At 32.5% G+C, this 14,750-nt stretch overlaps 1 protein-coding gene across 6 annotated transcripts in view; it reads right to left on the bottom strand.

The window, feature by feature from the left end:
* LOC129221154 (probable phospholipid-transporting ATPase IIA) overlaps positions 1-14,240 on the bottom strand; it is a 64,253-nt gene extending 50,013 nt beyond the window's left edge. For 3 of the 6 annotated variants that reach the window (XM_054855600.1, XM_054855601.1, XM_054855606.1), the window contains exons 1-3: positions 13,733-14,228; positions 9,955-10,128; positions 1,300-1,441 (exon numbers count right to left, since the gene is read on the bottom strand). In XM_054855600.1, coding sequence (XP_054711575.1) covers positions 1,300-1,441; positions 9,955-10,128; positions 13,733-13,797 — 381 coding nt within the window. In that variant the 5' untranslated portion in view covers positions 13,798-14,228. Of the gene's footprint in view, positions 1-1,299; positions 1,442-9,954; positions 10,129-13,732 lie in introns of all 6 variants that reach the window. The other 3 variants (XM_054855605.1, XM_054855604.1, XM_054855603.1) reach the window with 2 other exon arrangements.
* Positions 14,241-14,750: the final 510 nt, after the last annotated feature.

The raw sequence follows: 14,750 nt of genomic DNA, 5'->3' as shown, positions 1-14,750 counted from the left end.
AATTCCAAGGTCAAAATGACATAGAATCAACCAAGGTTTCAAAATTAAATTTGATTCATGCTTAAATTAATGCACAAAAAAGGCTGCAGTAAAAATGGTTAAATTAAGTTTAAAAGCGCAGTTTTGAACCTGGGCTCAAAATTTGTACTGAAAACACTTTTTTCACAAAATTTAAAGTTTGATGCTTCATAGTTGAACTTAGAAAACATACACTTTTAGTATTTTAAAGATTTAGGGATTCAACGAGTAGCATTATTCATGAAGAACTTTCATCCTCCAAATATTAGGATTTTCAATTACTTTGACTCTAAATTGTTTACAGGTAAAAAGATCATATGAGGTAGTGAGAAGCAAAGGGATGCAAGTCAAGTGGCAACATGAAAAATTTGGAGATAATCAGTACAAATGGTAGGTGAACCCCTCCTCTGTCTTGGGACAAGAGTACTAGTAGCCCTGGTAGGTGCTGCTGCACAGCATGATTTAGAAAAAAAAAAAAAATCAATGAAAGCCCTCCTAGGATGCAATTTACTTGAAACTTGAAAATGTCCACTTACACCCCTTTGCTTCTTACAGCCTCATATTAAGTATAATTTATAATGCACAATGAGCAGTGACGTACCTAGCATAGGTGACACCCGGGGGGGGGGGGGGGGGGGGGTGACAAAACAAATTACCCCGGGGCAATAATTTGTTTTGTCACTCCCCCCCCACACACACAAACACAAAAGAAAATATATAAAACATGAAATTCATGCAATTCAGAAACTACATTTGTGTTATAACAAAATTTTTAATCCGCTAATGTACGAAAAATAGATAAAAGTGGGAGGTCTGGGGTTCTCCCTCCCCCCGGTAAATTTTCAAAATTGTAGTCTCAAAAATGTATTTTAGCTTCATATTTTCAAAAAACTTGCAATACCACTTAGGGTGTCACCCCTCCGAGGCGGACTGCCTCCTCCCGCTCTCCCCCTGTAGAAACACCACTGCAATAAGTATCTTCCTTTTTATCCCCAAAAATGGACTTCCGGCATTTTCAGATTAAACAGCTCATATCATGTCAACTCAACAAGTAACAACTTTGTGTAACAAAATCATGGGGCCTATCTTGAGTCATAGTGTCTGATGTCTGACAGCTGGACAAAACCCCTTTTACTGTCAAATAATGAGTAAGATATAGACAAAGATGTTTCCGTAATATATTTAACAATTCAAATGGTTAAAATTATAAATATTAATTAAAGCCAAGGTTAAAATTAAAGTAATATTTAATTTCACCCATTAAATCAAATATATACTTACTAATGGTATAAATGTAAAGAAATTGTATTTTTGATTTTTAATGATATTTGGTGGAAAGCTCTCATTGTTTGTTCTTCCAAGAAAGACAGTTCGAGGTTTATATTCACGTTCACCACAAATTTTTGGCATAGCTTTACAGCACCTATAAAAACAAAAATATTCTGGTGTCAAACAAGTAACATATATAACAAGTAACTAAAATTAAAATTTTTAAAAACCCTTGATTGAGTAGCAAATGTAGAATCAAGAGGGAAAATTGAAAATTCTTTTAAAAGCCTTACACAATTAAAAATCACTTACAAATATTTTATTTGTTAACAAATAGAAATTAGCAACAGACAAAAATTTTGAATCACTGCATTTCCTCTCCTTGTCAGCCAATGATGAATTTGGTTACCAATAACGTGAATAAAGGCTTAGCCGTACTTAAAATCTGCTTTTAAAAAGCGTTATAATTTGAATTCTATACAACATGGAAGTTCAAAACACATTCTATTAGACGCAAAAAAAACTACTCTTTATTTTGGTACTAAATTTTTTAATATGTTTTCACGGCAAAAATTGTGAAAAACATTTTAGAGGTTTTAAATTAATATCTTTGTTAATTAATGTCATCCGAAGAGGCAACCTAGCTATAAAAAACTTTCCATCAACTCTCCTTTCCAAAAAAAAATTTTTAATTGGACCATCTATTTAGGTGCTACGGTGCTACAGATACACAGACACGTCAGTTAGGTCAAGTTGATCCCAGTGTGTTGAAATCATTTTTATCATGCTTTAAAAAAGCTGGAGATAATGGTAATCTAAAAGTTTGAATACAAATTTCAATGAAAGCATCGTTCAACAATGACCATAATCAAGAATGAATTTCTAACTAAAGGCAACATTCTAGCATGAAATTATTTAAAACAATTATTATTCACATTCTAATTACCTTAGAACATTGGAACAAATTTTATCTGATGCATAAAATCAAGGGTTCCTATACATATTTTAATCAAATTTTTACGAGCATTTTTTAGTCCTCAAATTATAGGACTTAAGCAAAAACATTGATTAAAATCGAAATCAACTAACAATCAATAGTTAATTAAATTGATTTTATTATAGAATATTATATTAACATCAGGTCGCATACCAATTTTCAATATACTCTGATCACCGGAGGTAGGTGAAAATTGAGTTGCAAGTAGAGACGTACCGAGTAGCCGAGTACAGAGTACTCGGCCTTTCACTACTCGGCTGAGTACCGAGTACTCGGCCTTTCACGATTCGGCCGAGTTACCAAGTATCAATTATGTTTTAAGAAGAACCACTGACACACATGTGATGAATTTTGAACTTATTGGAATAGTAGTATAGACCTCCTTGTCCATATAATAGTTTTTAAAACTAAATTCCTGCTGAAGTTTAATTCCGCATTATATAAACAATTTTTTTTGTGTCAAAAATTTTACTAAAAAATTATTCTTAAAATTAAAAATAAATAAAATTTTTGATTAATCAAGTTGGAATTAAAACAAATTACAGTAAAATCCCTCTAATGCGGACACTAACAGGACAATTTTTTTTGTCCCCAATTGAGAGGTGTCCGCAGGACAGGGGTTTAATAATGTAATTTGCATTGGAACTGGGGAATTAAAAATTGTCTGCATAAGAGGGATGTCCGTTAGGAGGGGTTTCACTGTATACCAATTATAGTTCTAGTCCGCCAAACATAAATATTTTTTAAAAGCAGATAAAACAAATGTGCAGGAACACTGCAGACCATGTGTTTCTGCCCCCCCCCCCCCCCCCCCCCCCCCCCCCCCCGTTACAAGGAACGTCTTTTTCAGTGCATAACATGTGAGCTAAAGAATGTAAAGACATTCAACAAAAAAATCCGACTTTTGTTGGATGCCTTTAAATCCACAAGCTCCCATTTTGTGCATTGAAAAAGGAATTTTTTGTAACGCCAAAACACATGTCTGCAGTGTTCCTACACTGTGCTTTTTTAAGCAAAGGTATTTTTATATTTTTTATAACTAATTTTTGTTTGTAGCAAAAGACCATTTTTAATATAAAAATTCCATATTTTCTATACTTACATTTTTTGCATAATTTTTAATAAACAAGTTTTATTAACTTTGGGGACATTAAAATAAAGATTTATTCCATTGAAGCATTACAAACTTCATTATTCTCAAAATTTAAATTTGTCTTATAAATTTTAATTGTAAATGATTGCAGAATATAATGCTTGTTCTTTTTTTTCATAAATTTTAGTATCTGTCTTGGACGATATTCAATTTTTTGCAACTACTTGGTATTGGCCGAGTACCGAGTACTCGGCGAGTAGGCCGAGTACTGAGTAGTTACCGAGTACTCAGTACGTCTCTAGTTGCAAGATTTGAACAACATGTATAAATAAATATTGGTTTTCCCGATGGTAAACGTTTGGTTTCCTAGGAGGTAGACATTTGGCATCCTTGGAGAACAAGGATGTTTCCGCGTCCCTTGACATGGAGATTGTAAGTAAACAGTAGAATTATGAGAGGGGTTATTTTGACTTCAAGTCAACTTATGTTGCTAACTGCTCCTCTGTATTTTCACAAAAAGCTCAATCCTTCCTTGACTTTTCCCAAGTCATTGTGCTGTGTAATAATATAAAATTCTCAAGAAAAATGTATTTTTTAAAAACCCAAACTAAGGATTATGCTTAAAAGTTTGGGCAGATTTTATTTCGATCCTTTTGAGAAAAAAGAAATGCGATTACATTTATTGATGCTGAAACAGGATAGAAACTGAAAAATGCCTCTTAGAGCATATCATCCTAAGAACATGCGGCATTCTTAAAGTCTTAGTCAGGGGCGGATCCAGACAGAATTTTCGGAGGGGGCCATTTGGAAAAATATGATGCTTGGGAAATTTTAGAATTTAACAAATATCAATATAGCCCACCTTTTAACTAGAGCATTTTTTAGGAATTTTCATTAGGCGACACAAGTTGAACACAAAGGCTGTATAACCTTCCCAATAATTTTCCTCTTTTCTTAACAAACGTGTGCATATATCGTCACTTCAAAGTGGTATTCCTGTAATTAGTACTAGTAGTTTCTAAGGCGACTGTATAGGACTTCTATTTTAAGAGGAAGCCCATATGAAGCAACCGTAAGTATAATATTAACTCCGAAGTAAAGGGGGTCTGGGGGTTTCTCCTCCGGAGAAATTTTCAAATTTGTAGTCTTAAGAACACATTTTAGACGATCTCTGGTAATGTTAGGGGAGAAGAGATTCGATGCCGCTCCCCTGCATATTTTTCGAAATTGAAGCTCTAAGAATGCAGTTTTAGACGATCTTTGATGATGTTAGAGGGAGGAGAGATTTGAGGGCCCATCAAAGAAGATTTTTCTGATTTGTAATCTTAGAAATGCATTTTAACTGTCTTTCGTAATATTAAGGGCTCCGGGTGCGACTCCCCCCCCCCCCCCATTTTTTGAAATTGGAACCTTAAAAATGCAAACATTATCTCCAAAAATGTTAAGAAGAGGGAGATTCGGTGTTCTCCGGCGAATTTTTTTTCCTATTGTAGAGCCAAAAACGCAGTTTAATACGATCTTTTCGTGATGATACGTGGATTAGAAATTTGAGGGCCCATACCAAGAAATTTTTCTAATTTTCAGGCTTAAAGATGCATTCTCATTATCTTTGGTAATGGTAAGGGGGTTGTTTGGAGCGCTCCCCCCAAAATAGTAGCATTAAAAAGGCTGTTTCAGGCTATTTTTGGTGATGTTAAGGAGAGGAGAGATTAAAAGGCCCATCCCAGGAAATTTCACCAATTTATAGACTTAAAAACACATTCTAATCTATCTTTGGTAAGGTTAGAAATTGAAAAAATTCTGAGGCCCACTCTCCAAATTTTTTCAAAATTGAACTCTTCAAATTGCAAATGTAGGCAATCCATGATTCACGAGTAACTTTTATAGAACCAGTAATTTTCGAAATTGAAGCTCCAGAAACGTAATTCTTGAAGACTTGCAATGATGTTAGGGAGGGAGGAGTTCTCCCCCAGAAACATTTTGTAACTCAAGCGCTTAAAACAAAATTTAGGCCGATCTTGAACGATGTTAGCAAAAATGAGAGGTGGGGAACCCTCCCCTGGAAACTTTTACAAGTTACTTTTTTAAACGCCGATCTTTGTAGACGATCTTTGGTAATATTAACAAGAGAAGTGGTTTGGAGGGTCCCATATTAAAAAGGGAATGAAGAATAATTACATAGCACAGCATAAAGCCAGGTTAAAACTTAAATCTAACTTTAACTTAATGTGCAATCATTAAATGTATTTTATTATTAACTTTTTATTCACAAATTTTCGTTCGTCTGTTCGGATGGAACATTAAAACAGGTAGTATATCTATTGACAGGAGAGTAAAAAAATATTTTTAAAATATTATATACATAGAAAGTGTTTCTTTAAAAATTTCTGTGCAAATTTCTTCGAATCTTAAGCTAGGAGTTGCTTTTATGTCCAATGTACATAAGCGTAGGTTTTTTGTAATGTAAATTTGTAAGCAAAATTCATACTTTTAGTTTGAAAATTGGAAAAACTAAGTTTTTGAAATGAAACGCATTTAAAATATGAAAAAGAACAACACAAAAACATTATATCAGACAAAATCTTCGGATCTAATTGCGCTTATGTTTTTTTTCTCAAATTGGAATACCTTTAGTATAGCACTTTAACCTTTAGTATAGCATGTTAACTTAGTATTGCATACAATATAGTTAATCTGTGTAGGTGTTAATTACTAAAATAACTTACCATTTCTTAAATTAGGGGCTGAAAAAATAGTTTTCGTTTTATCCAGTAGCGAGAAATTGGCTTGTCGGGGGTGTGAATCTATTTCTTAAAATACCATATATTTATATCGAATTACATATGAAACTAGACAGAAATTTTCTCTAGATTTCAAAATTGTGGTTTTTTTTTTCTGACATAGCAAAAAAAAAAGTGGGCCTTCCAGAGAGACCGGAAACCATCTGGGTATTCTTGCTTGCTTTGTGGGAGACACCGCGGTCATAAGTGCTAAATGAACTCAAATATTTGGTATACACTTGATATTTTTGAAATTTTCGTGGGGTGGCCATGCCTTCCCTCTCATTGTTTCTATTCACGTTAGACTTCACATGAATTGCAATGAATTTTTTTTTAAATCTAAGCGAGGAAAGAGGCTTAAAAAACTACACTTGAAACTTCCTCCAGTGTAGTTTTATGGCCCCTCGGCACTGTTTTTATATTCATGTTAGACTTTGAGGAACAATAAGGATTTTTTTAATATTCAACTCTGAAAATGGTTTTTAACTATTTTTTGAAATTTTCTCAGAGTAACGATGGCCCCCCTCTCATTGTTTCCTTATTGTTAGACTTTGTATGCATTATAAGGGAAGATTTTTGCATTTATGCTCAAAAAGGGTTTTTTAAGCTATTCCTGAAATTTTCTCAAGGGGGGGGCATGCCCCTCCCCCCCTTGAGAAAATGCAACTGAAGTTTGTGAACTGAAGTTTGTGAAATGCAACTGAAACAGCACTGGTTATTTTAAGGGAATTTTAAACTTTTTAAACACTTCGCTATATATCCTTAAAATCTTTGCATCCTTTAAATAAACTGCATTTATTATAAATATATTTATTTTAAACTAGTTTTTACGAATACATAATATTTTGTAAGGAACTATGCAGATTTCTTCTCGGGGGTCAAAATGGCCCCCCACCATATTTCTAGATATACAAAGACTGCCTAACTCTTAACTAGGGTTGGAAAATATCGTGATATTTTTGAAAATATCGAAAATATACGATATTTTCAATCAGCACAAGGTAGAGTCTTCAAAATAGTAAATGCATCCTTAAATCACTATTTATTTTCTTATATTGTTTTTATAATATGTAGACTTAAAATTACGGTTTCTTTCATTATTTATATCTAATATTTCATTTGACATTTTTATCAATTTTAATGGAGTTAATTTAGCATTAGCTGTTTTACTCATTTTTCTTCTATTAGCTACTTTTACGAAGTTATATGATTCAGACATAAAAAATATGCATTAGTCAGTGCACAGTCATAAGACACATTCTTCTTTTCTGACTAATGTTTAATAGTTAATTAGGCACTTGTAATATGAATTAAAATTGTCACCTTACTAATACTTTTATGAAAATGAAATAAAAAAGGAATATATTACTTTGTTACATTAATGATGTATTAATGCATCATAAAAATATAGTACATAGCTTTTTGGTTATTTCGAATAGTAAATGAACAATATTACAATGATTGATATAATTTTTGTATTGAAAATACTGTAGTTGAAAAACTAATATCGAAAATATCAAAATATCATGATATTTTCAAAATAAATATCGGATATATATTGACTGATATATAACAGCAAGCCCTGCATCTTAACTTAATATAACTTTCCCTAAATAAAAAGTTTTATGGTCAATCAATGGGGAAGACTTAATAGGTTTAACATGTATAGCCTGGAGCAAAGGAGAGTCAGAGGGGACATGATTCAGTTATTTAAATTTATCAAAATGAAAGATGTAAATGGATTAAATTTTTGCAGGGAAAGCAGGACAAGGGGTCACTGTTTTAAGCTATTTAAATCTCAGGCTAACTTGGAAATCAGGAAAAACTACTACTTTAGCAGGGTCGTGGGCACTTGGAATAGCTTACCGGAAGAGACGGTAATGAGCAAGGGAGTGGATAGCTTTAAGAGGGCCATTGATCTTCATTGGAGACTAATTAATTGACTAGGACCAGCCTAGCTGGGCCCAGAGTCTGTTGCTGGTCGTCACATTTGTATTTGTATTTGTATTTGTAATCTGTGACGGGCCCGAAAATTTCTGTGCAAGCCCCTGGGTAATATTGGTTTCCATTTATCCCATATCTCCTTCTACCCAAACTGACAATATAACTTTATACATTTCTTTTTGGCCTATCAGAAAAACTGAATCACGATTTTTGAAGCAAATAAAAAATTTTTGTGCGTAATGATGATCAAATGATATACGGTAGCGGTCGAGAACCCATCGATCGATCCTAGTTTCAATCGATAGCGAGAATATTTTCCCTTGCTTTCTATCAGAATACTATTTTTTGAAACAAAATTAGGTTTAACATCAAATTATTTGAAAAATTTCCAAACTTTTTACTCTCTGTGGAACTTTTCATGGTCACTATTTTATCAGTTTTAAAACAAGCAATATACTTATGGGTGAAAATATTTCTATGTGAGCTAACAGTGCTCACATAACATTATCTCTATAGTAAATAAAAGTAAGGTTTCAAAGAAATTCTAGAAGGAAGTCTGTGGCGGATGGGCGTCCAGGAGACCCCATAGCACCTACAGCCTTGAAATTTTGTACAAAATTACTTTGAGCCCCAGAGGTGTGCACCTGGGGTTTTATTCTTTTTAAATTCAAATTAGTTTTTTTCTAATTAATTTTTTAAGCTCAAATTTCATGTAAATTGCCTATTATTGCCTATTAAAGGGGTAAAAATTACTTGCACATATTAATATTATATATCGTTGGAAAGGGTAGAATTTTCCGCATTCTACGCAATTTGTTTCACTGCTGTAACTTAAATACATTGGGAGTTATTTGCGTTTTTAGCTCAAACTTTTTTAGGCATAGCTAAAATTTAGGCACTACTTTCTTCATTAAATCTTTCAGTAAAAAGCTAAAGAATCGTCTTACAGTTTTCTTTTTGACACCACTTAAAAGGGCGGTGTTCTTTACTCCAGATTTAACTTGACCTATGGTCGAAAAACTGAGCTTCTATCTCCAAAGGGAAAAAGTTACAAGTCGTTAAAAATAAAGTTTGAATAATCCTCATCTCCATTAAAATTATTGATGTTTTATTTGGTGTTGCCATAGTTATGTCTTTTCGATTTGCATATTTCTTCTTTCTTTTATTCACAAACTTTAAGGGTTTTGATTTTAACGGAAAATCTTAGACTCAACTCAATTCAAGCCCCGAGCTAAAAAGCATAATTATATTACTGATAAAACTGCAATATTGCTATGCTTAGGAGCCCCTTAGCCCTTATGGCTCTGCAAGTAGGTACAAGTTCTTTTGAAACCCAGGGAAGGGGTGCTTTTAATATAAAGGGAGCTCATAATGCGTTTTTAATCTGTTTCTTTCTGACTGTCGGTTTAAATCTTTGTGAATCAAATAAGATCTTCGTGGGTTGGTGAGCGCTAACAAGCAGGGGGCAGAGCCCCCTAGTTTTTTCAAACTAAAGCAACTATTTAATAAGTAGTAATGTCTATTTTGATAAGATCTTGCCTACACTTCAAAGTCAGTATAATCTCAACTTAACCGCGAATGCAACACGACCATTTACCTCCCCTCCCTCTTAAAAGTCGATCTTTGCATTCACCGAACTTGGAAAGTAGATCCTCAGTCAATTTAAGTTGTTGACCGCTGACCCACCCCATTCAAGCAGTGCTTTGATTGGCATCATTTTACTTAGCAATCACAAGGATAAAGCAGAGCCTATATGTCACCGAGTATAGTCTCTCAGCTTGCAGCACCTAGAGGCAGAGCCCTTACATCTGCAGACATGTGATTGTTTGAAATGAATAAGCATTAAAACTTACTTTGAGCACAACAGTTGGTATAAGTGGCATATGCAGCAAAAAAACTTGTATTTAAAACTCCTCTTATTGTTCAGCATGTAATGGGGCTCCAGGAGAGAATCATCTTCCCCAGCTTCAAAGCCTTCATCACTACTCACGATGGTCTCGACAGAATCGTTTATGAGGTGCCGGTTGCTGGGAAGAAAAAAATAATAGTTATTACTGCTGAATTTAAAAGCAAATGAATACATGGAGAAGAATTGAAAGTCATAGTTAAAACACACCAGTACTAATTTTGTAAAAAAAATTTATCACATAATGTTTTGCATTACTCTTCAAAACCAGAGTTGCCAAATTGGGAGAATCTCAAATGTAAAAAATGTACGCTGTTTTGACTATAGGGAGAGTGGTAATGAATGGGCCATGGGGATGAATGGGCCACTAACAAAATATGAAAAAGGATTTGCATAAAATTATTTTAGATGCCATCAATAGATGGAGCTAATTGTTATACTAAACTCATCCAATTTTCAATAGTTTGAGAGAAGCCAGAAAAATAAATATTAGCTAAAAAGTATCTATTATTTCACTGTATATATGTGCATTAGCAAGTCTTTCCATACCTGTAAACTAATTTTAAGATGTATTTTCATGCTATTTGAATTTAATGTATTTAAAAAACCTGAATATAATCAGAAGTAAGATGGGACTGAATGGGCCACTATATCATGGTTATGGATGGGCCACCAAAATATGTTTTTCTTCCTTGTTTTCTGATTTTCTCTTTAATATGAAACAAAACTAGCTGTTATAGATTTATATTACTGTCTTGTTAGAATAGGTTTACAGTAATTTCTAAAAAATAATTTGCACATTTCAACCCTAATAAATATTAGCTATTTATTAGAAACATAAGTGAAAGTTTATCAATGATTAAAATGAACTGTCCAGTTATTGACCACACCTACCAGTATTTCACCATTTGGATTTGCTATGAGAGATTCCATTCAGTATTTAATAAATAGGTTAGAGTAGAATAGTGCTTTTGCTTGGTTTATTTCATATAATTTTTTGAAAATGTCCTATTGTTTGCTTTTTTAAGCTGGTGTATACTTAAATAATACTTTTTTTTAAAAAAAAATTACTTGTCCAATTGAAAATCTAGGTTATAATTCTTATTTATTACTAACACTTTGTCAACAACAATATTGAATTTTAAGAAAAGCAATTAAAATTGTAATTAGAAAATATATATAAAATTGAAAAGTAATTGTAATGAAATCAATAAATTGATTGTCAAGTTCCATTCCTTTTGTCATATTTAGTAAATGGGTCATTCTGCAAAAAGTGTAACTCTGCTGTCACACGGTTTTTACAGTAAAAATTTAAGCAACAATTCATTTAACAATAATTTTTAATTTCATCAAAAATATATATGTTATTTAAACCCGCCAACAATTTTTTAATAATAATTTTTATTTTAGTACATTTTTGGTTCACAACATATGAATTCTCACTTCTATGGCATGTCACACACCTTGTGTGACTGTTTAGGTTGCTGAATAACTTGTTTAATTAAAATTATATACTTATTTATTTACTATTCCTTTCACAAGTGGCTCAAATACTAATTGTTTAAGCATATTTTCTTAAATGCATTTTAGTTTGTTTTAGTAGGACAAGGAGTCATGTCACACATAAATTCTCATCTCCGTTACCTAAACACAAAATGCCATTCCTCATTAACACGTGGCCGTTATGACATGAAATTTTATTTTCCATGATACAAGAGAGCCCCTTGTTTGTTTTCAGTCATAGTTGAAGTTGTGAGAGTTTCGTCAAAAAACAAGAATGTAGATTTTGCTTTGAAAACTTAGTGTGGTTATTCCGACTTCTCACCTCTGTGAACTTGAATTTCAGGGATGTAAATTAATGTTAAAAAAAAGAATAAACATGCTTTCATATGCTTAACATGTGCAGATTGTAGCAATGAAGAAAACAAAACTGCCCTGGAAATGTATCTAGTAGGCCCATATTAATGGAAAATTCCTCATCTCCATGAATTTCACCTTCGTGACAGACCTTATCAATGTCATTATTTCTGAGGTGAAAATAAATGATGGAGGGGTAATACATTAATAATAGGCTTTCTACTAAAATTATAAATTGCTCTCAAATTTACTAAATATTTTTTTACATACATTTGAAACTACTAATTAAGCCATACTTTAATTGAGAGAGCACATTATATTCCCACCAATCATTAAAATAGCTGATTGTTTGCATAATTACCAGAATTGCTACTTTGATGCTAAATTGGCCTCGATTTTTTAATATTAAATTTTTTTTTTCGGTGAACAAGGCATTTTTAATTTTTTTTATTTATGAGTAAAATAATTGGAACTTAGTTGGGCCATTTTATATAGCTACTTCTAGTAAGGAACACTTTCATGTAAGAATTTAAAAAAAAGAAAACAAAAGGTTTTGAAATTGAAAAATATTTGCGTTCAAAAGTTACGTTTTCTGGAGAATGACCCAAATAAAAGATAAATTCCACATGTTTTCATTGAATTCATTAAGTGGCCCATTCAGCCCCATGGGTGGGGATGAATGGGCCAAATTTCTATATTTTTATTTTCTGTTATCATTCATTATAGACATTTTCTAATCCAACGTTTATAACTCTTTTATATAACCAAATAAGTAAAGTAACTAGAGCCAATTATGAGTTTAAAAAAACTGTTAGAAAAAATTACAAAGATTAAAAACCAAAGATTGGCCCATTCATTACCTCTCCCCTCTAAATGTGCAAATCCAGTAATATAAATTTTACTGACAGCATGCAAGACACCGATATGTTCAATTTTCAAATAACTTTTATTTGTTCAAGTTTTATTGCAATATTTGTTTATTCATTAATACAGCAAAACCCCTCCTAACTGACACCCTTCACATGCGGACAATTTTTAATTCCCCGATTCCAAGACAAATAACATTATTAAACCTCTCTAATGCGGAAAAAAAAATTGTCCCCTTTGTGTCTGCATTTGAGGGGTTTTACTGTATATAACCTCTTTTTAGAATTACTTTAAAAAAATATTGTTTTGTTTTCTTCAAAATAAAAATATTTTTGGGCAAAATATTTTTAGAACTGTTTCGTCATATACAGTCAGATTTCAATAACTCGAATACTAATTTATCTTTAAGTTTTCCTAGGGTCCCTGACTTTTGAGACTGTTGTAGAGTGTTCACATAACTCAAATTACCAACTCGGACATTTCAGCCGGTCCCTTGGGACTTCGAGTAATTGAGAGTTGACTGTAATACAGCAAGCTGTTTGTGTGTGGCATATGACACGGGACATTGACAATAAAAACATACACAAAAGTACCAGTATTTTTTTTTTTTTCTTTTTACAACTGATCCAGCAATATTAGTTTACATTAAGATTACATTTTGTTTTGATGCAATAACCTTAACTAATTTCAAACAAATAAAATATTAGAACTTGTTGAAAAAAAAAGTGCTAAATTTATAAGAAGCAAATATTAAGAATGTTTTTATCTTCAAGCAGTCCAGTTTCTGAAACATCACAAAGCGAAAATGCAAGAGTGGGACAGGCATAAAATGTTTTCTACTCCCATACAAATGTAGCATGCATATTCCATTTTCAAAAATAAATGGGAAAACAAACGAAAAATGTCAAAAAAGCAATTTCACGATACGACTTGGAAACAGGAACTTTTTTCAGCATAAGCACAAGATGAACGATACTATAAGATTTCTTTAAAATAATTACCTAGATCGCGCCTTCAGACCGATGTTTTCCGCGGTACTTTCCACGGTGTACTTATGCGTCATCATTTCACATCTTTAGAGTTTAAAAACCTGAATACACACTACAACAAAATGTATAGGATGACATCACAAAACCACCTGTCATTCACTTTGCCTATGATAAAGTTCATTCAGCAACTTTCACGTGACACACAATGACAGTTTCCACCTTGGATATCACAATCAATTGTAATTATTTAACACAGATGAAGAAGCTTATAAGGATTTGAAACTTAGTATAAAATTGAATTGAACTCTCAAACGTTTATTTGCATACATGGGAGTGCTGCATCTTATGTGTGCCATTCAAATAGCATGAAACTAATGACTAAAATAATACTTGATTAAGCAGCGTTTAGAAAATATATTTCAATAAATTTTGTCTGAAACAAATCCTAATTTGATTAATAAGAAAAGAATCTTTATTATCATATGACAACTCACTTCAATTCCCTCTGCGAAAGGGCCATTATTGAAGCAGAAAAGTGTTTACATTGAGCAGAGCGTTCTCAATCGCGAAAAAAAAAAAAAAAAATCTGTGACGCTTTCGAGCAGTAACAGGATTGGAATGGATGCTTCGCTTCTTGAAAAGACAAATATATAAAAATATCTATGTTTCAGATAGATTTCGGAAAGATAAAGAGGCTTTTGAATGCTTCGAGTATTGAATAAGCAGATATGAAATACGCGCTTGCATTTGAAGCAAACATCAAAGCTATTTTCCTGCACTCATATGGTCTTCAAAAAAAACTTAATAATGCGTTTATCTTTTTAGTTTGAGGTTTTTCTATTTTAAAAAGCAACAAATATTTTATTTTTCAAGAGCTCCTTCTGAATTATTTGTTGATTTTAACTCAGAGCTTACATTTGACGATCTCAATCGGTCAATACCGGTTGGTTGATCACGTGACAGGCAATGATCACTTGCTTCAATCAACAGCTTAAAACGGTAACCGGTGCATTACATTAACCAATAGATC

The sequence above is a fragment of the Uloborus diversus genome, chromosome 4, assembly GCF_026930045.1.
Source record: "Uloborus diversus isolate 005 chromosome 4, Udiv.v.3.1, whole genome shotgun sequence".
Taxonomy (NCBI): domain Eukaryota; kingdom Metazoa; phylum Arthropoda; class Arachnida; order Araneae; family Uloboridae; genus Uloborus; species Uloborus diversus.
The sequence above is the reverse complement of the archived record's forward strand: the minus strand, read 5'-3'. Positions and strand labels throughout refer to the sequence as shown.